Here is a 25,527-nt window from a genome sequence, read left to right on the forward strand (position 1 = left end):
GGCGTTTTTTTTTTCTTTCCCTCCCCGAGTCTCCCACTTAAAAGCCTTTTCCACCAGGTCAACTGTTCACCCTGGGCCACAACCCTTCCACGGGCAGCGTGGACTCTGACATGGGCTACGACATGGGCTCCATGCACAGCGACCTCAGCCTGCTCGAGGACCCCCCGTCGCTCAACGAAGTGGTGCTGGCCAACAGCACGGCCCCCCGCGTGGCCCCCGCGTCCTTCCTGAGCACTCGGCCGGCCAACCCGGCGATGGCTGCCTTGACCTCGCAGCACAGGGACACCCACAACCGTTCGCCCATCAGCTTCAGAGAAGGACGGCGCGCCTCTGACACCTCACTCACACAAGGTCAGGAGCCCACTCACGCTTATCAGTGCGATTCAACATGCGTGCAATTCAAGTTCAGATAGATTGAGCCAGCTCGCACTGACAAACCTGTATGACCGGCAAAGTCACCGGATCGGAAGGACACGAGCGTGACTGCAAGAATGAATAAGTGTCAGATCATGTCTCTTTGGATGCCGTCATGAAGTGCCGCGCTGGGGGGGGGGGTTGACATGCAACAGAGCACACAATCATAACACGCCGGCTGCAGCTGCTCTTTCACACCCTTACCTGCACATCCACTCATGTGCATATAGATTCGAGTGCCTCATTTTCACTGTCGTTCACGCCCTCCCCCTCTTTCTTGCCCTCCCTCCTTATCACCTCATCTACTTGGGCCCTCCGATGACTCTGATTCATGAATCACCGACTGATTTTAGAAAGTTCCAGCCCACACATGTTGCCATCGTACCATTTCTCCCGCCACCCCTTTCGCCCCGCTTGTCTTGCTTTTTTTCCTTTAGACAGCACTGTAGACGGCTTGTTACCAGATTGTGATGGCATTCGGTCGAGGGGCAGACCTTTCAAGCCCAAATATGGATCGGCACAAAATCATACAGCTTGAGAGATATTCAGCTACTGCACTTGCCCTTGTCTAGATCGCTATCAATGTTTAATTACATCGCCCCGTGCCCGATCCTGCCATAAAAACAGCAATGAAAATCTTGGTGGGGGCAATCAAGAAGGGATTTCTGAACACTCTCTCTGCCATTCCATATACTGCCTCCCTGATCTTGGCCCACACATTATAAAACTCACATGCACTTCTGCCGAGCCGAAAGGATAATTACAGCTTGAAAACATTTGTTTCTCCAGCTCCTCATTGACAGCCTGCAATGTGTGTGCTCCCGTTTGCTGTTTGTGTGACTTGTTTCTCTCGCTCGCTCACTCGCCCGCTCGCTCGTTTTCATTTTAAATCCTCTTTGGGGAGAGAGAGTCGATGCGGCGGATTCTTTTGCGTCAGACTGCTGACTCGGGTTAGAAATAACTCCCACCAGCACAGTGAGTCAGGACATATCGTACACGGCCGTTGCTCGTCACCACTGGATGGCTCTTATCAGGCTCACGCAGTGTCATATGTGCGCACACACACACCAACACACCCACTACGCTTCAGTGACGCGTGTGGAAGGAGATGTGTCAGAAAAGGGGGGGGGCCATTATAAAATCTGACGTTCAACATTCTCAATATTCGCACAGGTCTGGTTGCCTTTCGACAGCATCTCCAGAACCTGGCGAGGACCAAAGGAATCTTGGAGCTGAACAAAGTCCAGATGCTGGTGGAGCAGATGGGCTCCAGTGAAATGACAGCCATGGCACCCCCGGCAGCCCAGTACCACTTGCACAACCTCCTGGAGGTCAGTCGCACTCGAGAATCTGGTCATAAACACACACGCATGGCAGACTCATTGCTTGGCAGTTCATCCACCATCACACCAGCTCAGTGGCCTAGTGGTAGAGTGACCGCCCTGAGACCGGAAGGTTGTGGGTTCAAACCCCGGCCGGGTCATACCAAAGACTATATAAATGGAACCCATTGCCTCCCTGCTTGGCATTAAGGGTTGGAATTGGGGGGTTAGATCACCAAATGATTCCCGAGCGCGGCGCCGCTGCTGCTCACTGCTCCCCGCTCCCCCAGGGGATGGATCAAAATCACATGGGGATGGGTTAAATGCAGAGGACAAATTTCACCACACCCAGATGTGTGTGTGACGATCATTGCGACCTTAACTTAACTTTAACTTAACTCACCCCATTTTGGGCAGGGGGAAAAAAAAAAGACAGTCACTGGGGTTGTTGTGTAACCCCGAGAGAGCTGGCCGACCGAGGCTTGTTTACCGTGTCTCGTCCCCTTGGGGCCCGCAGCCTGGGCCAAAGTGAATGCCGCCATTGTCAAAGGCTGTCAGACTTAGCCGTAGCAGAGACTGGACGTTCAATAAGCCCAAATCACAAGCCCGCTGAATGAGACACACTGTACGGGAACAGGAGTTTTCCAGTAAGTCTAAACATAAACACACAATTAATAGGCAAAAGTGACAAGATCTGTTTGTTCCCGTTCGTTCATAATGCAATAACACGGCGCCCCGTCATCCTTTTAATATGCCGCTAGTATGTAATCCCCATGGAACATGGCATTTAGTGATAAGGCATCTGGCTGATCAGTCAACACAAAGGCATTTTGGCAGCCACACTGTACGGATAAGCCACTTAGACCGAGCCTCGAAGCACCCAGGAGCACACGGCGGCAGTGTTAAGTGTGTCCTTGACTTTACGGCATTGCGTGTAGTCGTGGACATCCTGTTTGTGACTTGTCAATGTTTGTGTTGGAAGACCGAGGCAACCAAGCAACAGGAAGGCCCGACTTTGTACCAAGGTGGGCCGCAGCCACCCCTCCTGTCCCGCAGGCAGAGTTTGGAGACGCAGTACCTCACCCATCGTCTGCAGGTACGCTCCGACGGGACAGCACACCTCCATTACATAGTCAATCAGGCGGAACTAGTTGAACTCATTTCTTCAGTGTTGACATTTTGGAGGGTCTTAAGCTCGGCTAGCACATTTTGTGCTCGAGACAGAAATAGGCTCATATTACAAAACTCAGTAGTGGTCAGATGGCCCCGTAATGGGGTTTGAATTTTTTGTAGCTCATCCAACACCTGACATTCATCGAGTTGAAAGCCGTCTTGTGTTTCTTGTGTCCATTAGACGGGCGTTTTGGCAAACAGTCCTGCAAGCTGTCAGATGTACTGTAAGGAGTCCCCCCGAAGTTTAGAACAACAGCTACAAGAACACCGGTAAGTCATCACTCCAGATTGTCTCATTGCTAACCCAAACAGCTGCACTTATTGACATAATAGACATTTTTAGTTACACCCATTGTTTGATCAAGTTCTGATTTTGACAACCAACACCCAAGCAGTACTTAGCGTCTAACTCGACCGTATCGTCCTCACAGACTGAACCAGAAGCGGATGTACCTTCAGCAGTCGCAGGGTATAGGCCTGCCCGTCTACTTCAATCAGATGCAGATCGCCGAAGGCTCCTATCCAGCGGCCGGTGCCCCTCTGGACCCGACAGCCTCCCAGAACTCCCCCCAGGTATCCCCGATGTCGGCCGGCGGGCCTCAACCGCAGCCGCAAGCCTCGCCGCCTTACGGCCACCCCCACAGCCTAAGCCCCCTTCTGGAACCAGGGGAGGGCCCTCTTTACGACCCCTACATGAGCCACCACCACTACGCCCAGCACATGCTCCCTGTCCCCCACCTTCAGCACCACCCCTTGCAACCTCTCCACCATCAGCACTTCCCCCACCACCACCACCACCACCACCAATCGCCTCATGAAACCTCAGCCAGCAGCCTCGGTTTCTGCTACCCTGTAGAGCAGCAGGCCTGCTGCCCCTCGGTTGAAGCCCCGCCCCCAGGCCAGTATGAGTTCCCACTAGACCTAGGGCTACTCCCCCCTCCCATCATAGGAGAGGTGGAGGGGCCCGGGGCGGAGGCCTCATGTGAGCCGGGCCAGCGCGAGGGTCTGGTTCTGGCCGAGCTGCAGAGCCCGCTCCTGGACAGTGAGATGATGGAGACGGTGGACTCCCAGCACGGTTTTGTGTTGGTCAACTGAAGACTCGGGTGCAATGGGCCGGTTTGAAGCAGTATTAAGCACAGAGATCCCGAAGAGCAGAGAGATTTGGAGAGAGGGGCTTAGCAGCGGGGAAAGCGCAGATTTTCGTACAACCAACGAAAACTGAATTTCTTACTTGGGATGAACCTCGGAGAACCTTTCGTACCAAAATCCCTCCCTTAGCTGACCTCCTTTCCCTCCCTCTCCTCCCCACCTGTCGAGCAGGACAGTGCGGCGGGAACTCGTGTTGATGTCGCGTCGCTGTGGCGAGGCTGCTCCAGCGGCAGCCCTCGTGAGACGACGACAATCACGTGCAGCGTATTCACACAGAAATGGCTTGGAAGTGAGCGCTTTTTGGACTGGGTGGCGAGCAAAAGCACAAAATGGCTGCCAGGACCGCAGGTTGTTTGAGCACTAGTTTGAGGTCCACGTGCTTCGACGCTCATTGTGCTCACCGGTACGGCAATTCTCAAGCTGCGTGAGCATCTATCAGTTATTCTAGAGATAAAGAACCGGTAATGCGAGTTCAGTGTGCACCACGTTTGAAGATAATTGCTGAAAACATGCAAATTTGCACCATTTAAAATGTGCCTGGTATTTTGGTGGGGGTGGGGCTAAAAGTTGAAATTTTAGCCCTTGCCATGAAGCTGCTAGAGAATTTATTTGCAGTGCTGAAGATTCATCACTCGACGAGTGAAAACAAAGAGCGTACGAACGAGCACGTGGACCTTAAACTGGACTTGCGGGAAGTGCTCAAAAGGCTCGCCATAGGCAGCGTTGTTTTTTCTGCTCAAATAAGACACCTTGACAACAACCGCAAGTTGTCGTTTTAGCGGAGAGAAGAGACAACGGCCCTCGTTTATCACAAAGCACAAATTCAAGTGTCACTTTGCACTCTGGTGGGTTGTACGGCAGCGGGTGGGCGGGCACAACGGTCGTATTGACCACTCGCAACACTAACAATAGAGGCACGCAGTATTCTGACAGGAGCACTCGCCAAGTGGATGACTACACAACACAACAACACATTTCCCTCACTCTCCAGTGTTTTTCTCTTTTTTTTTTTGGCAACTACTGAACTAACACTACTGAAAGGCTTCTCCACCTTCTATCCTGAGGAGCGCTTGATTTGTGGCGTGTGGTAAACGAGGGCTCCCGTAGTTGAATGTTTGGTGGCAACATCTTATTATTCTACCTTTTTGTGGCAATACTGAAGCAATATTAATCTTCTGTGATGATGATGATGCGCCTAAGATGCGCGGCTCACTCTGATCTGATTCGTCACGCGGAACTGTTGACATCAGCAGGAGTGTTTTTTTGGTTTTGTTTTGTTTTGCACAAGTCGGCGAGAATGTCACGTGACTGAAAAGGACGAGATTTTCCGTGAACGAATGTAACGGATGACGCCACGCGTGACCACTTTTGGGGCGTACGGCAAAAATGGCGTCGAGACGAGACTTTTTTTTTTTCTTCTTCATTATTTTATTCTTTTGTTTTAGCAGCACTCAGACTGTGATGAATACAGTTGAAGTATCTTTCCGACAAGTGACATTTTGTGTGTGTGTGCGTGTGCGTGTGCGTGTGTGGTCAAATCAAATTGAAAATTAATTATTTGGCGAAGTGAGGTGTCTAATAAAGTACACCGACCGAAGCAACAATGGCAGAGTTGGAGGTCAAATCCACCATTCAGACCTTTCACGTACTTTTCTTATCAATAGCAATAGACATCACTTATTCACCAAGGACTATTGGAGTCAAGCTAAAAAGAGAAGAAATAAAAATATTGAATATACAAGTCAAACGATCATATGAAGACTTCTCTCACCAAATGACGTTTTCTCTGAAAATTGCGATGTTTTTTGTAATGTTACAATTTGCTCAAAATGACAACATTGATGACTATCCGATAAAATGACGACAATTGTAATGCTACAATTTTGTTACAGTTTCAACTTGGTCACATTCTCTCAAAACGATTGTCCTCGTAAGATTACAATTTAAACATTCGCAACTTCATCTTATTACAACTATTCTCGTAAAACGAGGACTTATTTCCTCTGAAAATGGTGACTACTGTTAGAATGTTACATTTTTTCATTCAAGCATTACAAGTTGAACTCTTGTCATCCGCCTTTTTTCCTTGTCAGATTACGATTTGATATTCACTCGATGAATTATGACTTCATTGTAGTGACTTTTCCCCTCAGATTTTGATGTTATCGTTTTGAAATTACATTTTTAGATTGGCCCTAATATTCATTGGTACTTACAGCAATGAGGCCCTGTATATTTTTTCTTTTCACGTTTCATGAATTACTTGACACCGTAACGTGAGTTTATATCTATTTACAGTCCCAATTTTGTCACCTCGTGTCGCCATCGTGACGGCATTGATTAGTAACGGCAGCAATAATAACCCACAATGCATTGCAGCCATAAGTGGCAGAAAAAGGTGTGCAAAGAACTCAAATATTGTATCCATATTTTCAGGTAGCTCAGGTTTACTGGACAGAAATGTATTACTACCGCTGTAGGACATCAACTCATATTTGTTTGAAAAAGTGTACAAATTAGCGTTAAATACAGCGAGCTAGTATTGTTTGTATTCTGTGTGCCTTTTACTTTCCACATTTCAATTTATCGATTTATTCATGATTAGCTTTTGTCATAAACACACACACTCAAATGAGTACAATCCCGTTTTTACAAAGGTACAAAAACCAAAGTCCCTCAAAGATTTTGCCAGTATGAGCCGCCATCTTTGTGACTTTAAACAATGTTTTTTGTTTTAAATGGCCACACGTGTCAAAAGTATTCTAGCAATATATTTGTGTGTAGGTGAAGACTGAAATAATCGGGAGAGTAGTATTGGATACAATACATTCATTTCACACACACACACACACACACACACACACGCCCCCCTGCCCACTCGACTCCCTGCGGATGGAACACAACAACATGAAATAGACTTTTCTATATTTCCCCTCATTGTTGTCGACCACACATAAGCTAACTTGCTGTTGAGATTAAAAAAGGGTTATTGAACAGCTAAATGCTTCCTTGTCTTCTTTTGTCTCCAAAAGAAATTGTGCTCTGAAGCTGTCTTAACGTGCACGCAACTTTTTTTCCCAAAACTCTAGGAAGCGAAACAAAGGAGAGCTGCATGACTCAGCAGAAATGACCTCACTCTAATTACTCTGACCAGTACAGATTTTTCATATTTGTTCAATGTTTGCAGCAATGACGGAGTGAACCACTCAACCCGACACAATCCCATTACTCATATCAGTTATTGCTTTTCTTTTTTAGTATGTACTGTGGATATAAAAGTATACACACCCCTGTGCAAATGCAAAATCGATCATTTCAAAAATATTTTTCAAAAGCAATGTTACTGTCTGGAATTCTGTTGCAAAAGTGTGCACACCCTTGTAATTGGGATAAAACTTGTGTCCAGAATTAACCAAGCATATTTAAACCCAAAATAAACCCTAAATAAAGTTCAGATGTTACCGTAGGAATCTCATGATCTTGTGCTAACACTGACTGTCGGCTAGCAAGAATTTAAGCATTGTTTTGCAATGTTTTGTAATTAGAAGAATGCTCAAATTAGTTTTCAAATCCACTTATAAAGGATTTCTTGAGCAATGCATGATATGAACATAGGTGTTTCCCCACCCAATGTGCAGGGAAGGTGACAATGTACCAGAGAACACCTAATCCCTGAGACTAGACGCAGATGAGTTGGGGGACTGATCTGGCCTCTTCATGGAAAAGCAAGGCGTTATGGCTTTCCAGGGAATATGATCACGTCGAGTGTGAAGGACACATGCGTGACCTCAGTGGACATGACAGTAAATCCAATAATAATGCAGGGATTTGTGATGCTTTTTACTGCCATACTTTCACATTTTTAAAAAATGACCATGTATAGCAAGACCATTAATTAGGGGAAAAAAATGACAATGAGGCTTTTTAAGGGATAAACACTTTGTGTATGCATAGAGTCTAGGGGTACACTTGATTGACTTGTATGCAGTCTGTGGTATCAATGCCTCCCTGGATTATGGTAAGGATCAAAAGTGGCTTCTTTAAAAAAAAAAAAAATAATACTATGTATAATAAGGGGCTCCTGGAATGTTATGTGGATATTTCCATTTTAAGCCTTGCTTGCAGTGCAAAGCCGATAAGAAGAAAAGGCACAACTCAACAGCATGTGTATTTTCCCCCCTCAGTAAGTAAAAAACGCACACACACATCAGGTCAAAGTATGCTGTGATGACATCATCCGTTGCCACGACAACAGGGGAGGGGGCATGACAACATCCTACTGCGTCTTTGCCAGCAAGATGAGTGAAAAAAAGAAAAGGAATCCGGATTAGAGCTGGGCAGTTCATTAAAAAAAAAACATTAATAAGGTTCTACCTTCTCAAGGTTAACATACATGTTGAAATGACTTTCCTTTTATACTTTTACTGGATGTGACGTAAATAACATGAATCGTGAGTATTATCAATGGAACAATGACAGGCCTCGCTGTTGAGAGTTTGCATGAAATCTTCACGCTGCATGCAGGAATGCGCGCAGACACACGCGCGCACGCGCACGCCTCAAGCGCAAACAAACATACTGACTAGTAGTGATGTGCATTACAATTCTTTTAAGAGAACTGAATCGTTTGGAATCAGTTCTCTCAAAAGATTCGTTCATAAGATTCGTTCAACGAATCGGCTGGTTGATCTGTGACGTCACACGGACACTCATTAGGTACACCGCCATTTTCAAGTGTAAATAATAACAGGCCACTTTATTAGGGAAATATCATGGTCAAAGGTCATAAAAATGGTGGTGTACCTAATGGAGTGTCCGAGTGACGTCACAGATCAAACAGCCAATCAGAAAGTGGGGGTGAGGGCGGGTGTGGCACTTTTCACTTTCAGTTAAGCTTTGACCATGATTTTTCCCTAATGAAGTGGCCTGTGATTAGGTACACTTGAAAATGGCGGTGTACCTAATGGAGTGTCCGTGTGACGTCACAGATCAACCAGCCAATCAGAAAGTGGGGGTGAGGGCGGGTGTGGCACTTTTCACTTAAACCAGGGGCGTCGAGCTCTAGTCCTCGGGGCCGCATTCCAACATGTTTTCCAAGTGACCCTCGTTAAGCGCACCTGCGGGAAAAGTTTTAGCTCCTTTCACGTTCTGCAAGAGCTAAAACTTTTCACGCAGGTGCACTTAACGAGGGAATCACACGGACACTCCATTAGGAACACCGCCATTTTCAAGTGAACCTAATAACAGGCCACTTTATTAGGGAAATATCATGGTCAAAGGTCATAGGTGTCAAGTTCTGGTCCTCGGGGCCGCGTTCCAACATAATTTTCAAGTGACCCTCGTTAAGTGCACCTGCGTGAAAAGTTTTAGCTCCTGCAGAACACGAAATGAGCTAAAACTTTTCCCGCAGGTGTGCTTAACGAGGGTCACTTGGAAAACATATTGGAACGCGGCCCCTCGAGGACTGGAGGTCGACACCCCTGGTTTAAGTGAAAAGTGCCACACCCGCCCTCACCCCCACTTTCTGATTGGCTGGTTGATCTGTGACGTCAAACGGACACTCCATTAGGTACACCGCCATTTTCAAGTGTACCTAATCACAGGCCACTTCATTAGGGAAAAATCATGGTCAAAGCTTAACTGAAAGTGAAAAGTGCCACACCCGCCCTCACCCCCACTTTCTGATTGGCTGTTTGATCTGTGACGTCACACCGACACTCCATTAGGTACACCACCATTTTTAGGTGTACCTAATAACTTTATGCATTTTTTGTACGTGTCAAGAATGTGTATTTGACTACTTGCTCTTTATTTTGGGGGACACAAACACATATACATATTGTCATATAAAGCAGTTAACCAAAGATGTCAGATTTTTGTTTTCATCCCCCAAAAAATAAAAACAATAACACCAGACAAGTTTTAAGATAAAGTTTATTGAAATAATAATAATAATAAAAGTACATTTCAAACGGGAAGGCAGTTTACTCGTTGACTCGTCCGCGAACGAGAAAGTCAGGACTCGTTCCCTCACTGCTCCGTTTTCGCGATGAACTGGAAATGCAAATCACTCATTCACTGACTCACAGTGCCGTTCAGTTAGTGAACGGGAAATGCAATTTACGACTCGTTCGCGAACGGGAAGCTACGTCATTTTCTTCTTCGTTTTGTTTTACGGCGAGGTGGCACCAGCTTCAATGGGCATTACTGACACCTACTGGTTGAAGTCATATGAACTGAAAAAACTGAATCACTTTAGGAAGTGATTCGTTCGTTCTCGTTCACTGAAAGTATTTGTTCCTTTGAACGAATCGTTCACTCACGAGCCAACACTACTGACCAGCAGATGGATAGTCACAAGTCACTCGACACCATTCCAGTGCCAGGATTAGGGGAAAAAACATGTAATGAATGGTTAAAAAAAAAAAAAAATCAATCAACCAATTAACAGATTAATAACATTGCCATTTATTTCATTGGAGAAAGGCAATTGAGAGGGGTTTTAAGTTACAAATTCAACTTAGTACTATACAGTCTATTTGATTACACTGAAAGCAAAATGTGAGCGATCATTTTGACTGATGATTATTTGCCCGTAGACTAGAGCGCAACTGTCTTTATGTTTAGTTTGTGTGTACATGTGTGTGCGCGTGGGTTTTGCTCAACTACTTCCACTGAAAAGAAGAGTCAGTCCTGGGAGGCAGCTTCATTGACGTCAGGACCTCTCACGGCTGTCTGCTGCCTCGCCTGCTGAAAATAACAGCATCCCAATGAAAGCGAGCGGACGGGTGGCCTCGAGTGGATTCACTGTTTCCTTTCCACGTAATCTCCTTTTAATGAACATTAGGGCTCCGATTTCAGAAAAGGCTTTCACATGCCTATCAAGCCTCGGAGGTGCCATCCACATTCACACCTCCTCCGTTCTTCAGAAGTACATCCTCGTGCCTCCGGGCCGCTCCCCAAGGGGCTCTCACAATGGCAGAATATGCTGATGCGCACCAGACAAGGGCATCACAATGCAGCAGCGAAAGAGGAAGCAAGCTAGCTGCAGAAGTAGAGAGGAACTCAACATATAGAAGCCTAGCAGAAGTCAGCACACAAACCAGAGACACAAAAGTGAAGATAAGAGGCCAAACAAACTGAAAGCAGGTGTCAGGTATACTGGCTGCTTTGTTTCAAAGCTTTCATCTCCATACTTGAGGTCAGAGCGGGTACAATGTGTAATTAGATTGTCTGTCTGGTATTGCAGAGGTGGGCAAATGTTTGGGCTCAAGGGCCACATTGATTTTCAAGAGTGAGCTGTGCCAGGTTTGACACGCGAGTTTGCAGTCAAAACAGGTGTGACGAGTGTTCTTTGTTACTTTATTCAGATGAAGGTACAGTAGAACAGCATCAAGTGTGTGAAGCACTGAAAAGAACAATAAAAGCACACTGGTCATCAAATGGTGCACAAAAAGGTCCTGACACCCCCCTCCAAAAAAAAAAAAAAAAAAAAAGTATTTTGAAGCCTCACTTGAAAACACTTAAGAGGCATTTTAAGTCCAGAATATTCCTTGAAGCCTACCGTGCTCCCCTTTCATGAACATATTAAGCCTTGGAGTGAGTTTCCATTTCGGAACATGGTTTTGTGTAGAATGACCACTGACAAATTGGGAGTCAAGATGCATTCTGGGTCTTTTATAATGGGTCGCCAATTAGTAGGATAAAACATTGCATGCTATCTTTTTTGGCAAAGAGTTTTTGGATTTTAACAACTTTTGCCATTCTTGCGCAAGGATTTGGGGAGCAACGAGTGAGGCAACTTAGCGTTTTAAGATAAGAACATGAACTTGTCGTCGAATATCACATTTTGAGTTTGTTAAAACAATGCGAATTAAAAAAAAAAAAAAAGTGTAAAATGGAGGAACGTGAGAGGGGTTGCTGGGGCTCTGAGACGGTTAACTAGCGCGTAACACTATTAGTCAGCATGCACCACTTGATTGACACTTGACGGTGAAGCGTCTGTTTACAGCGAGGGAAGTTGGGGGGCCCAAGGAGGAAAATCAAAATTATCGGATTGGTCTATACAGTTAGCCATTGATCTTGAACATCAATAAATATCTTGTAAAAGGGTTGCGTTGCTTCACTTATGCCAGGGCAAGACTGGAGGGAGAGAAGAAATAATACGACTATTAGTTTGCTTATCATCGTCATCAGGAATATAATTGACAATGGATGTTCTGTAGGCTCACCACTGATGGCCTCCTGTGCAAAGTACTTGACATCCATGTCTGTATCAGAGGCCAGCTTCTCCAGCACCGGCTTGACTTCATCCCGCAGTGTGCTGATGACACAAATTGGCGGCCGGTCAAGAGAGCGATGCCCGTGGACGTTTCTGCGACAGCGAGCGCAATTTACCTGCCGTCCAGGATGGGTCCGATCTTCTGCAGCGATTTGGCTACGTTGAAGCGCACGTTGGCCACCTGGTCGTTGGACATCTTGAGCACCACGGGCAGCATCTGCTTGGTGGTGATCTCCTGACCGCACGCCTCCGACAAAGCCTGAGAGCAATACGGAAAATGTCACGGTGCAACTCGGAGACTGCTGAGGGCGCGCCGGCGCGAGACCCACGTTGATGCAGAAGAGGGTCGTCATCCTGTGGAGGTAATTGGGGTCGTTGGCCATGCCCAGAACCTTTGGCACGATGGTGTTCTGCGCCCACTCGGCTCCGAACCTCTCCACCAGCTTCATCAGGTTACAGGTGGCGGCCTCGCGGATGGCGTACACTGCATGGCCACAACAGCAAACGGATGTTACCCTCACCTCGATCAATAAGCAGTGACGCATGGACATAGGAGTCTATCTCAGGTTATCTGAGCTACTTTTTGACTAAATGTGCGGTGCGCCAACTCTAAATGGTCCTTTTATTCTCACACTTGTAGTCGGCGACACTGGCTGCTCAAGACTTAGCACCTCGCTAACCGCATGCTTTGCACTATAAATGGCCGTCCGTTGAATGAAAACAAAACAAGGGCAGAGCCAAGAGTCGAGGAAAAGAAAGCAAAACGTGAAGACCAGGGTGCGCTATTGTCATTTTTTTCCCCCCAACTCACTCTTCCGACTGCATTGCAGTAGAGGTGGACGAATTGAAAGCAGTGTTATTAAAGTTGTCAGACCTGCATCCCAAATGGCAAAGGTGTCAAAATGATCACATGAAGTCAGTGAGGAACGCATTCTGGAGAGAGCATGTCCTTTCTTATGTAACGGTAGCCTGGCCCTTACCCTAACCCCCCAGACACACACACACACGACATTCCAATGATGTAATGCAGCTGGCCCTTTGTCCTCAATCACACATCTCTAATTGGGGGAAAGTGGCGAGAGAGAAAGCCCTCAACACAAAAGACAATGTCCTCATGTGTAGGACATGTACAGCCTTTCCGGTGACTGCGCGTTTAAATAAACTTCACTGGAGTGACAAATGCAACGCCTTGATGGACAACGTATGGTTCACTATTCTCGCTATAGCAATTGCTGCCGCTCTCCATCGTGTGCTACTGTCGCCTCCGTGCCCGGCCGGGAGTGAAGGGTAAGGCTTGGAAAAAGTGCAGCTGCCCTCATGAGTGACTTGGGCGTCGGCAAACATGTATGATCCAACGCAACATAGCAAGAAGAGCAGCAAGTGTCTTACCGTGGTCAATGAGCCAGGCCATACAAAGAGTGTTGAGCTTCTCGTCAAAGAACTCCACACCCTAAGCAGACAGACGCCATTCAAATCCAACGCGGATAAAAATCTAAGTCAACAGCAGAATATTTTGTTGGCGATTTGATGACTGACCAGCTGACCGGCCAACAGGGGCATGTACTCAATGATGGCCAGGCGGACCCTCCACTTGGCGTCCTCGGCCAGCTCCACAATGGCCGGCAGGAGTGACTGGGACAGCTGACGGATGCCGATCACCTCGTTGACACAGTCCAGGTTGGAGATTATGTTGAGACGCACCTCGGGGCACTGTGAACACAAACGGCAAAAATGAGTATTTTTTGTGAATAAATGGGTTTTCTACTCAAATAAATTTCCTTTTGATTATGACTTCTGTTCCTGTGACACAACACAAACTTGGAGGCAAAGTTATCAGCATCTCCGCCTCCTCCAAAAAAAAAAAAAAAGGGGGGGGGGGGTAGTGAGCATCACCTTCAAATATTGAAGTTCTGCATGCTAAAACTGTCGATGTTTGGACAGTAATCTAATTGGACAGTCGTGGTCTTTTTTGGCAGCGACAAGAAAGTGGGCCAACTTTAAATAGGACTGGGGAACGCAGAGGCACAGATGACAGTTTCAAATCTTCCAAAACATTTAGAAGGATAACCAGTCGAAAATATCAGGACAAAGCTACACAAGCGCCCTACATACACTCCACTTTTTTTTTTTTTGAAGCATCAAGGCCAAGTAACCCCGTGTGAAAATCATGTGATGGTCACAAAGTGGCTGTAGGCTGCGTGAGAAGTAGAAAAAGAAAGAAAAGTGCATTTCTTTTACCTCATCCTTGAGCTGAGCCAGGAAGAGAGGCAGTAAATGCTCTATTGTGTTATCCTTGCCCAGGATGGCAGAAAGGCCCATAATGACCAAGGCTAGTGCTGACTTGACATGTTGGTTGGTGTCTGAAACCAGCTCCTGCGCACACGCCACAAAACAGTTGCAACATTAGTTGGTAGAAGGTGACACCCAAAAAATAAATCACATCAGTATTTAAATTTTAATTATGCAAAATGGGAACGAGATGAATATAGCTTCACACACTAATTTTCGTGTGGTAAATAGTGCCCCCTGCTGTTTGAAAGCGGTGCAAAAAGATGGCCCATCCAGCACCAGCTATCGCTATCAACGGGGTCTGAGGTTCACCTGCAAATTACTTTTTTCATTTATATACCTTGACGCAGGGCAGGATGTGAGTCATGATGATCTGCTCACGATTATCCTCTGGGAGGTTCTCACAGAATTCTAAGCAGAGGAAGATCACTTAGTAAATTGTTGACGTTAAATAAGGCTTGTTATTTTAGACATAGCGTGCATTCATGGACTGACCTTTGACTTTGTTAGCAGCCGCGGCACGGACCTCAGCTTCGCAGTCCTTGAGAAGGTTCTGGAACGCTGGGACCAGGTCGTTCTTTGTGATTTCGGGACCCACTGCTTTTTGAAGCTAAAAAAATTTAACATATTTTTTTCCACTATCCAAATAACTGTTTAGCCTTGAAGTATACATCTCAAACATCACAATGACCTTAAACTGTTACTTTTCAAGTCTTGACTACTCAGGCCTGAGCAATATGGATTTTCTGGGGCGACTGCTGATTCTGCCCAAAAAAATTCGATTACTTTTATTTTATTATTTAAGTATTACGATACTCCTTCTTTAACGATTGGAGATCCTGCTCAGAATCTATCATAACGGCATCGACGAAGCGTAATCTCATAACAGGCACTTAGGCACAGTGGCAATCAATGTCAGCAGGAAAAAAAGGGCTTATTCTGCAATTCAACAAGGTCCACCTCATTTAAATTCACAGCAAGAGGAGTCTGAACAGCACAGCTGAATTCGACAATGGAGCACATCCATCTCCCCTGCAGCTTCGCAGATAATGAATCCGTTGATGTGCAATCCCAGGTCAAGCTCACCTCGGAGAACTTGTCGGCCACCATATAGCGGACCCTCCAGGACTTGTCCTCGGCGGCCTGTCGCAGGGTGGGCATCACCAGGGTCTCCAGGTCCTCCTGAGGCAGCAACGTGGCAATGCTGACGCAAGCCTCCACCGCCAGAAGCCGCACAGAGTCCTGAGGGAGGCAAAGTGAAGCCATGAGTTTGGCCGCCGCAAGCATCAAGTGATTACTTGGCAACACTTTGAAAAACTAAACGTCGAGTGAGATGCATCAGCAATGTGAAGTTTGTAATTACTCTTGATCCGTTGTTTTGTAACCAACCTGCTCGTCGGAGGCCAGAGCCGTGAAGAGGGAGATGATGTCACTACGAACATAATCCAACTCCAACACTCGGGCAAACTCGCCCAATTTTGAAGCAGCGGCGCGACGGACCATGGGAGTGTCATCCGAACACAAGGTGCGGAAATGCCTAAAAGTAACCGCGCACACATTTTCTTATGCATCACCTTGGAATATAAATATTAGCAGCTTGTGGAAGAACTTCTCAACTTACTGGCGAATCTCCGCCTTCACCGTGCTGGAGACGCGCGGATAACAGACACTGAAGAGCCCGCAGGCAGAGGTACGAGAGGTGAACCAGTCACCGCAGGACAGACGTTTGACCAGGGGCTCAAAATGGACCTCCAGGTCTACCGGAGAATGCTCCTGGGAGATCTTGCGCAGGGACTCCACTGCTTTGTCACGGACCACAGTCTCCTCCACTGTGGCCAGGCTTTCCAGAGGAGGCTGCCAGTCGGGGGGAAAGGAGGGCAGTGGTAAACCACATATTGGCAGAAGTCCATCGATTATATGACGGCATGAGACGTACCAGGAGACAGTGGACGTATTCGGGACCTCCCACCAACATGGTAAAATTACCAAGCTGCTCAGCCAGAGCCAAAAGCACCTCATCTTCATCGTAGATGGTGTCTGCCACAGAAAGAGGTCAGCGGTTCAACCAAAGTCAGTATACACACTTGTAAATATTCTTGACAGCGTGTGACACCACTGTTAAAACATTACCACTAAGTCATAATGGGGTTTAATTGGCACCATTGAGTTAAATTGCTTACCTGTGAGGAAAGGAAGCAGTTCAGTACGGGTCCGCTCCACACCCAGAGCCAGTGCAATAGTGGACAGCTTCTTGATGCTGTTCAGTCGCAACTGTTGAGTAATAGAAAGAGAATTAGTGACAGGGAAGTATGTTGATGCGTTTGTCAGCCCTCATTAACCAGATTTTTTTTTTTACGAGAGCTATTACCTGAAAAGGGCAGGACCCAAATGTGGGTCAATATCATTGTAAACTCAGAACATCTACGCTTAAAAATGGCGTTTGCGATTCTATTGATAAAAAGCACAGCAAAGACAATATTGTGTATAACCTTTAGTAAAAACAGTAAAGGACATTTTAAAGGGGATGTTTACACTTCGCGGCAGGTCTGATCTAAAAAAAATCCGCGCATATCATGGGTTGACTGACTGGATTTAAAAATAAGTACTGTTGCTATCGTGTTATAAACCCGCTGGCGCTGACTAACACCAAGCAGAGACGAAAACCAAAACATTTCAACATATTGTGTATGCGTTTAGAATATGATGGAAAAAGGATCGCGCTGAAAACGAAAGGCTCCTGTCAAAACCATCGATACGGCAAGACGTCAGCGACTAGCCCGATGACTGGAGACTAATGCCTCGGATTCCTTCAAGTAACAGCCGAAGAACAACCAGTAGTGAATAGTACACATATTATTGGCGCATATTGTCAGCATTAAGCAAATTTGCTATGACAAACGAGCGCCGAACGAGTCAAGGGTGCGCCCCAGTTGACAAAGCCGAATAGGCCCCGCTAACCATCTTCGCTAGTTAGGAATGCTAGCCAGATAGCAACCGGCGATGTAAATGTCACACAAGCGGCCTCAAGGTTCCGTCGGATTATTAACTTCAAGGTAAAAAGAAGCTTTTGTTACCCACCTGAACATCTTCATTCCGCAGTTCATCAATGAGAACAGCGATAGGGTAGAGAGAATCGTCTCCATCGGCTCCTGCCATTTTGGATTGTACAGCGACAAAACGAATGGCGCTACTGTGGCCGACTACGGGGTTTCCGGCCCACTTATGAAAGGGAGCCGATTCGCCTCCTCGGACGATTGTTTTGTTATAAATTCAAATCGATGACGTTCTAAAGCACGTTGACGAATAAGCAACGGGCACACTGTGTTTAGAATGCAAATAAAGCTGTGTCTGAGGAAATACAATCACGTCATTAAAAAAAAATCAAACTGTGTCAAACTAGATAATTGTATCAAAGAGGGGATCCATACACCAAGTTATTTTAAGTGGTCTGGATTTATTCATATATGTTTATAAATCTTTTTTTATTTTGGCTGCTCTCATTAAAAATGTTACAATTATCAATATAAACACTATATCTGGGTCAACCGGAAATGTTTATTGTGTTTCCGGTGTCAGTGTGGCGAGCCATGCCAAGATGGCGTCTCAACAACAAGCAGCTTCTCTCCAGCAGCAACAGCAGCAACAGCAGTTGAGTCAACAACAAGACTTTGACCCGGTGCATCGATTTAAAATGCTCATCCCGCAGTTGAAAGAAAGTCTTCAGGTAATAAAATCGAGAAGCTTATTGGAGGGTGCCACCTCAAGCGGCGCGTCATGAAGTTGAGTGATGCTTTGTGTTCATCTCACAGAACCTAATGAAGATCGCGTCGCTCAACTTGACCCACAACACAATCATCGATAACGGAGTGTACGAACCCCCGCCCACCACTTTTTTTTGTTTTAGTTTATAAAACCAAACATAATGATACATTCAAAAGACATGGCATAATCGGATGCTATTAAATTCTTCCCATTATGTTGTTTCTTGTGCTTTAGTACAAGCAACGACACTGCTGTTCAGCGCTTTGACAAAAGCTTGGAGGAGTTCTACGCGCTTTGTGATCAGCTGGAGCTGTGTTTGGTGAGACTTCAAGACTTTCACATAGACGTGCTACCTACCGTCTTCTAAGCTGTATCTTGCCCTACGCAGAGGCTGGCGTACGAATGCCTCTCGCAGAGCATCGACAGCGCCAAACATTCGCCCAACTTGGTTCCCACCGCAACCAAACCTGACACGGTGCAGACGGAGTCCATGTCCTACGCCCAGTACCTTGGCATGATCAAGTCCCAGATCTCGTGTGCCAAGGACATCCACAACGCTCTGCTGGAGTGTTCCAAAAAGATCGCAGGAATGGGTCAGCCTCCAGGAATTATGTAGATCTCTCTTGGACTTCATTTCTCAAATGTCATTTATTTTTGGATTTCTTGCTGTTTTTTTTGTACCACCTCCGACAGAGGAGTAATGCTTTGAGTCAAATGTGGTTCTACAAGATTGTAAACAAAGCCTCACATCCTGAAATTTTATTTCAAGCTGATGGCAATTACACTTTATCAAACAAGTATTCTTACGTTGTGTTCCATTATGGCCAGCAGGGGGTGCCAGATGTGCACTTATCTACCGTTGTACAGTCTTTGACTACTAAAACATTTACGAGTGTGTTGAAATCTGCAGTGATCAATAAACCTACACATTTATAAGATTTCTTGCTTGTCGGGCTTCAATAAGCATTGTAACGTTTCGAATCAAATACTTGGAAGTCCAAAATAGCTGTAGACATTTTGATATAGACATTTTTATTTTTTGACACTTAATTGTATATTTAAAATATACAAGAGTTGCAAGTGGCGTTACAGAGCTCGGATGAAAAATGAAACAGTACAAAAAAGGGAAAGAAATGACTCTTTGTACAAAGCAGGCACGAAACATTTCAGCTACTCAACAAGATACGTTCAACCTATTTTAAGTGCATTTGTGGCTCCTAAGTCAGTCAACTCGAGTTTTTACGGCCCTTCGCATTCATCCCATCAACTAATCAGTCAACAGCTAATGTCTCGTGAGCTAAGAGTGAAAAACATTTGTTAAAAAAACACAAACTATTCTTTGCTCTTCTTAAAAACAAAAACACTGTCTTGTCTGATAAAACTGCCCCTATTATAAGTTCAGGCGTCGCAGAGCTGCCACTTACTATACATCTCTCACCTATCGCTTTGGAGACCACCGATTGGTCCACTCGTTCAGAATCCAGCTCGCTAAATTCACCGTTATTCTGTCATCGGCAACGCGTCATTTCCTGACTTCCTCAACCTTTGTGCCACTGCGATCAAAGTTGGAAATGTGACAATTGAAAATAAGGAGATGGGAGCAGAAGCAGCAGCTTAACAGTCACGTTTCCAAGCATATCAAAATGTTTCAATTTATGGGTCGGCTCTATCCAATTAAGTCATGGGGATAATGCCATCATTTGTGGATGTGTGTGTGTGTGTGTGTTTCGTGAGAGCACTTGCGGAGATGTTGATGATTTTACTGCTTTGGCGAGTTGGATGCTTTCAGGATACTTTTACTTTTGGACTTGGGTTGTTCACTGGGGAAGACAACAAAGCATAAGGCTGTTGTAATGATAAGTTATTTCTTGCCAAGGAAATTTAATATATGCCTGCAAGTAAGTGGTTTGAAGGTTTCAATTACATTAATGCCAGTTTTAGATGCCCGTCTATAGAGGGCTAGCATTAAGCTAGCAGATTTCCAGAAAAGAGAACAAAATGGTGTTTGGTTGTGTACTTTTCTTTTAAAAAAAAAAAACTTTTTACTAAAACTTTTAAATATGTTTTAAGTACTAGTACTGCAACGATTTAGCACTGGCAGCTAAAACTTTTTGTTGGAACGACTCTTGAAAAAAAAAAAAAAACCATAATATTTGGTCTTACAAATCGTTGCATTACGGCTAATGTGTGCTAGTCATTACTAACCTGCGGCTTGGCTCCGGACCAACTAGACTTGCCTGCTGACCTCTGCGACGTCGGGACGGCTCTAGCTGAGCCATGTAGGCCCACGGCCTGAACTTGGAAAACTCCTTCTGCCATTCCTCGTCAAAGGACTTCGCTTCAGCTAAGAGAGAAGAGTCAGGACAAGAAGGTCAGGACTAAGCAAATGAATGGAATGTGATAAAAGTCATCAACGTACATTCATCTAAATTGTGGAAGTCCTGTAGGAACTCCTTATCTCCTGTTTTCTTGTTCCTTTTCTTCTCAACCACGTGCCCTCTGTCTTTTATGTGGTGGCCGATGGCCATCTTTTCCAGGCCGCTTTCAGAGTCTCTCACGGCTTTCACAGTCTCCTTCACCTGCACAAGCATATTGATAATGAGAAACTGAAAACAGTTGGGTTTCCCCATCCTCCCTCAGTAGATCCACTTACACCTCCCGGGGCCTGGCGTGTCGACGACGAAGCATGGAAGACCTTCGGGGGTTCGTTACCAACCTTGGAATACGTCATGACTGATGAGGAGCTGAACGAGTGAGCGTTGGGGTCTGTGGACATGTTCTCCTGACACGCAAGCATAAAAAAAAAAAATATTGGCTTGCAAATGTGCAAAGAGAAAACGGTTCTTGGTGTTTTAACTCACAAAGTTTCGAAACATCCCATCCATTCTGCTCCTCACGTTGGTCATCATGCTGTCGAACATGTTGAAAGGGTTTGTGGCCGTGTCCTGTGCCAGCACACAAGATAGAAAGAATAGTCACAGCGGCTGGACGCTTATGCTCGGACGCCAACTGCTCTCGGTGCGCTAAACGTATAAATATATCCAATTATGAAGCCTTGAGTGGCGAGGATATCTTTAAGAACAACATCTGCCCGTGTTAGCATGTCGGGCTCTATCGCTATGCGCGGAGGGGATACAATCAGCATCGGGGGGTGTTGAATGACTTGTGTTCCATGTGTAATTGGGTCGCATTGACAGAGATTAGCGCGGGCTTTGACACTGAAACTGAGATTCATTCTGGGAAAGCTACGCAGGGGTGGCTGAGTCCAAGGCTGCTCCGCTCGCTCAGCTCTTTCCCAAAAGGTCAAGCTGATGTAAATAAAACACTCCTGGTCACTGTCGGGCTGGCCAATTTTACTCGACGTTGGCCTCTATGGACAAATAAATGCCACTTCCATTTGGGACCTGATTATATTTAGATCTGACTTGCCTTTGAGTAGAAGCGAGATAAGAACCTGTTGTTCAGAGGGCCAATGCTTTGCTACGTTAGCGCCATGAAAGGTAAACGAATAGAACTTGTTTTCCCGCTGGGAAGTTAATGTGTTGAATTCTTAATTATAAAAAAAAAAAAGTTTGGTCATTTGTTTGTCAAACCAGCGGAATTTGATACTTTGAGGTGACTATCCTCATAATTTCCTCTTACTGAATTGGCAATTGTATATTTTCAGCAATTTTAAATGTTTACGTTTGAGGTGGCACTTTGTCTGCCTTACATTTCTGAAGTTGGGAGTTCGAATCAATTGGCTTCCTCCTTCCTGTGGGGAGTTTGAATGTGCTCCTCGGGCTTTTCTCCGGGTACTCTGGCAATATTTAAAAACATGCATGTTATTAGGTGTAAACATTTAATACATTTTTTCAAACAGTCTTGCCAAGTTGCCACACATGCACCCCAAAAAGGATCAAATCAAGTGTTTGGTTAACTGCGATTTAGTCACGGAGGTCATTAGTGCAGGACGCTAGCTCGACTTAATAGCAGCAAGCTGCAGTAATTGAGAGGCATCAAGTTGCTGCCTATTGAGGCCAAGCTTGTGATGAAAGTCATTATCAAGGATAAATATACAGACCTCAATGACATGGAAGGATTAAACTGGTTTCGCATGCTTGGTCTGATTCGAGGGAAGGTTAACGGGTATGTTTTTTTACTGAGCGGTGTTGTTCAATTTAGTTTGTCACAATACAGCAATTTAGAAATGAAAAGATGGTACAAGACGCCAATCAGTTAATTGGTAAATAATCGCCAATTGAAAATGTAAAGATGGTTGGTCTTTATTGGCCCGCCACTTTTGAGAGGTCACACTGTACTTGCCAGTAAAACAATAGCCTATTAATAGTGCTGCTATGGGTGACAGATATAACGGTTGGAGAGGTCAAGGGTGTTGACCTTCTTTGAAACCAGACACTAACATGGCCTCATGCCCGCCGTGTACGAGTGTTGCTCCACTTAATCCTCTATAGTTTGCTTGCTCAACAAACTCAACTAATGAGGCAGGCAGGCGTGGATTAGTTAGTTGAACTGTTGGTATATGACACGGTCATGTTCCCACCCTATGTTCGCCTCTTAGTGCCGGGGTCTCCTCCGCTTCATGGCTGCCCATTCTGCAATCCATGATGCTCTGCATGTAGTGGCCGCCAAATGGCTCAGAGAAACTTCGCATTATCTGGCGTGCATTTTCCTGGTGTGCTCGGAATGGGTCTCTGCAAAGGAGATGTCGATTATGAATGTTGCTTAAAACATTTCCAATACAGTTTATAAAAGTGTTGATTCTGGAGTCTTCGATTCTATTTCCATTAAGTCCTGTGGAAGCTTGGAGATTGAGATTTCCAACGTCTAAACTGTGATAGTATAACACTTTGGAGAATTAAGAGGGTTTGTTTTAGGCTGGCAATCTTCAAAACAGTATTTTTGAATAAATAACGTCATAAATTGGACCTTGAAATAAAGAAGAGGGTACCCCCACCATCACCCCGAACTAAAAGCTCTTAATTTCTGCGCGTCACACACACGCATGCACGAATTCGTTGTAGGAACTTTTTCGTGCATTGTAATCCACAGTATTCACATTTAAAAAATAATTGCAATTTCTTATTGATTATAGTAGCACGACAATAAATAAACGCCATTCTTTAGCCCCTTTTGACATTATTAAAAAAAAAAAAAAAAGCGAGCTAAAATTTGTGGCCAAATACTTACGAGAAGAAGGGGTCATCGGTAAGGTCCCCGAACTTGCTTGTGAACATCTCGATGAAAAATGTGTAAACTAAAGGAAAATTGAGAAATAATACAATAAAATGCTTAAATAAACATAACCGTCCTTGTGCGCGTCACAGGTGGACAGAAGTGCTCGACAATAAGTATAGTAATGTCCCCCACGGGGGAGGAGTCAGGTGATTTAGGATCGAGGGCATCTTACCACGTGACGCGTTCCCGTCCTCCGATTGGCTGATGGACGCAATTCAGTCCACGAGGTTTGTTGTCTTTGAGGGTTGCCATGACGATGGCGCTCTCGAAGCTTCTGATTAAAAGTCCTAAAACTCACGCTCTTTCATAAACGTCAACGTTTAGTAACTATGACACAGTAACTTACACTTTCTTACAAAATGACAGTGACCATTCACAGTGGCGTGTGAGGAGCAAATAACTGGGTGCAATGGTTTAAGAGTGCTTGTATTTGTATTTAGGACTTCATTACAACACTGGCTATTTGGAGGCGATGGCGGGGTGACAGTGTCCCACGCTGGGTATAGACTTACCATCTGGAGCGCTCCATAAATAGACCTGTCTCCTATTCTCTACACAGTCTTAAATTGTTACTCCTAATTAAAATTCAGCCGTAAAAGTTAGTCAACAAGGTCGCACATTGAATAAGCAAAGTTTTCCATCAGTACTTTTTAATGAAATTGTTTACAAAGGAGAATACACGCAGCATATTCTACAATGAAAACCAAGAAGATAAAGTGTTTCAAATTGTTTTGCTACCATTAAATGTGTCCTACAAAAACTGTACAACTCTGCCACAACAATATAAATTTTTGGGACGGCTCTCCTGGCGTTCTCAGGTTAGGACACGGGACTTCCCATGAGCCTCTCCTGGCGAAGTGAAATAAGCCTGTTGAGCCACAACTCCTCAGCCTTCTCCTTGTCCATGAACAACTGTGTGAAACAGATTTCACAAAGAGCTCATTTAAAAATGTCCTCATGCACTGTGCACTAGACAGTATAATGTTCTTGTTTTCAATTATTATTTTAGTCTTTGGGATGAAGGACACTATAATTTTTATTCCTCAACCCAACCAGTCCGATGGCTGCGCCGTATTGAGTCTTGAGTCTCCATTAAGAAGTAACACCATGAAACCTAAGGATCTGTGTGTTGTACGTGTGTGTGTGTGAGTGAGTGTGTGTCATACAGATTGGAGAGCAATCCTTCACTTTGAATCTGACACTGCTTTCCTTGATTGTTATTTCGTTCGACACTGGTGAGATCTTGTCTGTCGGCCCCGCGCTAGTGTCGTAGGGCTAATGTGTGTTTGTGTCTGTGATGACACGATGCGGACTGGTCTAATGACTCATCCGTTCTAATTGGGATCGGAGCTGAGGCCGGGGCCCGCCTGGGGCATATTGATACCATACATCAGCCTGTCGCCAGGTCTCGTATGCGCGTGTGTGCATAGAATGTGCGTGTGGGGGTTATCTGCATATGTCAGGTCATAACTTCGTTTGCCTGCTGGAGATAGATGAGTGGGAAGCCCTGGGGAGCATTAGTGCAGTTGAAAGTTTTCCTTCTCGTTTGTCATCATTGCCTTGCAGAGGAGGAGGGGATGGAAGGAGGATATGCAGCACACGCATAACACATGCACGCGCATGCAAAGGAGTGTGTTGTGAGGGGTTGTCACGGCGACCACTCACAGCGGGATGGGCCAAAGTGTCGGTGTCGTTATAGACGATGGACAGGGGGAAACTGAGGTCCACGTGGTCCGGCTTTTCCGACTCCTGCTTCACCACGGGCTCAGTCTGACAAGGAAGAAAGAAATGGAAGGAAGGAACAAGTAAATCAAAGACACCTTGCAAAAGTACATCAAATGAAGATGCATTCGGATTCAATTAAATGAGGTTCAGAAAATGTAGAGAACTAGAAAATTG

The 25,527-nt window shown here is 45.3% G+C and overlaps 5 protein-coding genes across 7 annotated transcripts in view; 2 read left to right on the plus strand and 3 right to left on the minus strand.

Annotated features, from left to right (window-relative positions):
• Positions 1-7,060, plus strand: part of LOC133155536 (serine/threonine-protein kinase SIK2-like) — a 29,388-nt gene extending 22,328 nt beyond the window's left edge. The window contains exons 11-15 of the mRNA XM_061280937.1: positions 58-351; positions 1,588-1,745; positions 2,719-2,832; positions 3,091-3,179; positions 3,341-7,060. Of these exons, the coding sequence (XP_061136921.1) occupies positions 58-351; positions 1,588-1,745; positions 2,719-2,832; positions 3,091-3,179; positions 3,341-4,004 (1,319 nt within the window). The 3' untranslated portion in view covers positions 4,005-7,060. The remainder of the gene's footprint in view (positions 1-57; positions 352-1,587; positions 1,746-2,718; positions 2,833-3,090; positions 3,180-3,340) is intronic.
• A 4,346-nt stretch (positions 7,061-11,406) lies between these two features.
• Positions 11,407-17,918, minus strand: LOC133155290 (serine/threonine-protein phosphatase 2A 65 kDa regulatory subunit A beta isoform). Its single transcript, XM_061280495.1, has 15 exons — positions 17,707-17,918; positions 16,809-16,899; positions 16,565-16,665; positions 16,250-16,482; positions 16,018-16,165; positions 15,715-15,870; positions 15,124-15,238; positions 14,969-15,039; positions 14,578-14,712; positions 13,876-14,049; positions 13,729-13,789; positions 12,669-12,823; positions 12,456-12,598; positions 12,290-12,381; positions 11,407-12,200 (listed from the first exon to the last, which is right to left on the minus strand). Exons 1-15 carry the CDS (start codon positions 17,782-17,784, stop codon positions 12,181-12,183), a joined length of 1,773 nt encoding a protein of 590 aa, XP_061136479.1. The 5' UTR covers positions 17,785-17,918; the 3' UTR covers positions 11,407-12,180.
• LOC133155293 (mediator of RNA polymerase II transcription subunit 29-like) lies at positions 17,620-19,328 on the plus strand. The gene is made up of 5 exons (XM_061280501.1): positions 17,620-17,681; positions 18,205-18,352; positions 18,438-18,496; positions 18,625-18,709; positions 18,779-19,328. The coding sequence occupies exons 1-5, from the start codon at positions 17,635-17,637 to the stop codon at positions 19,004-19,006; spliced, it is 567 nt and encodes a 188-aa protein (XP_061136485.1). The 5' UTR covers positions 17,620-17,634; the 3' UTR covers positions 19,007-19,328.
• Positions 19,329-19,405: 77 nt separating this feature from the next.
• Positions 19,406-23,761, minus strand: LOC133155292 (myeloid leukemia factor 1-like). 2 transcript variants are annotated; one of them, XM_061280499.1, is made up of 8 exons: positions 23,581-23,760; positions 22,934-23,084; positions 22,103-22,189; positions 21,252-21,335; positions 21,044-21,172; positions 20,810-20,969; positions 20,596-20,734; positions 19,406-20,210 (listed from the first exon to the last, which is right to left on the minus strand). In XM_061280499.1, the coding sequence occupies exons 1-8, from the start codon at positions 23,625-23,627 to the stop codon at positions 20,150-20,152; spliced, it is 858 nt and encodes a 285-aa protein (XP_061136483.1). In that variant the 5' UTR covers positions 23,628-23,760; the 3' UTR covers positions 19,406-20,149. The 2 variants fall into 2 exon arrangements, with proteins under 2 accessions (XP_061136483.1, XP_061136484.1); XM_061280500.1 differs by lacking the exon at positions 22,103-22,189 and having other exon boundaries at positions 23,581-23,761.
• Positions 23,762-24,261: 500 nt separating this feature from the next.
• The window catches only part of LOC133155291 (serine/Arginine-related protein 53-like), a 67,129-nt gene continuing 65,863 nt past the window's right edge, over positions 24,262-25,527 (minus strand). For both annotated transcript variants that reach the window (XM_061280498.1, XM_061280496.1), the window contains exons 9-10: positions 25,294-25,398; positions 24,262-24,540 (exon numbers count right to left, since the gene is read on the minus strand). In XM_061280498.1, the coding sequence (XP_061136482.1) occupies positions 24,448-24,540; positions 25,294-25,398 (198 nt within the window). In that variant the 3' untranslated portion in view covers positions 24,262-24,447. The remainder of the gene's footprint in view (positions 24,541-25,293; positions 25,399-25,527) is intronic.

This window comes from Syngnathus typhle, linkage group LG6 (genome assembly GCF_033458585.1).
Source record: "Syngnathus typhle isolate RoL2023-S1 ecotype Sweden linkage group LG6, RoL_Styp_1.0, whole genome shotgun sequence".
In the NCBI taxonomy this organism is placed as follows: Eukaryota; Metazoa; Chordata; class Actinopteri; order Syngnathiformes; family Syngnathidae; genus Syngnathus; species Syngnathus typhle.

Excerpts from the sequence above, each read along its gene's own strand:
- LOC133155293 (XM_061280501.1), top strand. The coding sequence starts at position 17,635 with ATGTCACACAAGCGGCCTCAAGGTTCCGTCGGATTATTAACTTCAAG. Across the intron at positions 18,497-18,624 it reads ACAATCATCGATAACGGAGT|TACAAGCAACGACACTGCTG; the intron begins GTACGAACCCCC and ends CTTGTGCTTTAG. Across the intron at positions 18,710-18,778 it reads ATCAGCTGGAGCTGTGTTTG|AGGCTGGCGTACGAATGCCT; the intron begins GTGAGACTTCAA and ends TGCCCTACGCAG.
- LOC133155290 (XM_061280495.1), bottom strand. The coding sequence starts at position 17,784 with ATGGCAGGAGCCGATGGAGACGATTCTCTCTACCCTATCGCTGTTCTC. Across the intron at positions 16,666-16,808 it reads ACTGCTTCCTTTCCTCACAG|ACACCATCTACGATGAAGAT; the intron begins GTAAGCAATTTA and ends TTTCTGTGGCAG. Across the intron at positions 15,040-15,123 it reads GGCTGCTAACAAAGTCAAAG|AATTCTGTGAGAACCTCCCA; the intron begins GTCAGTCCATGA and ends TCCTCTGCTTAG.
- LOC133155292 (XM_061280499.1), bottom strand. The coding sequence starts at position 23,627 with ATGTTCACAAGCAAGTTCGGGGACCTTACCGATGACCCCTTCTTCTC. Across the intron at positions 21,336-22,102 it reads GAACTCCCAACTTCAGAAAT|GACACGGCCACAAACCCTTT; the intron begins GTAAGGCAGACA and ends GTGCTGGCACAG. Across the intron at positions 20,970-21,043 it reads CACGCCAGGCCCCGGGAGGT|GTGAAGGAGACTGTGAAAGC; the intron begins GTAAGTGGATCT and ends ATGCTTGTGCAG.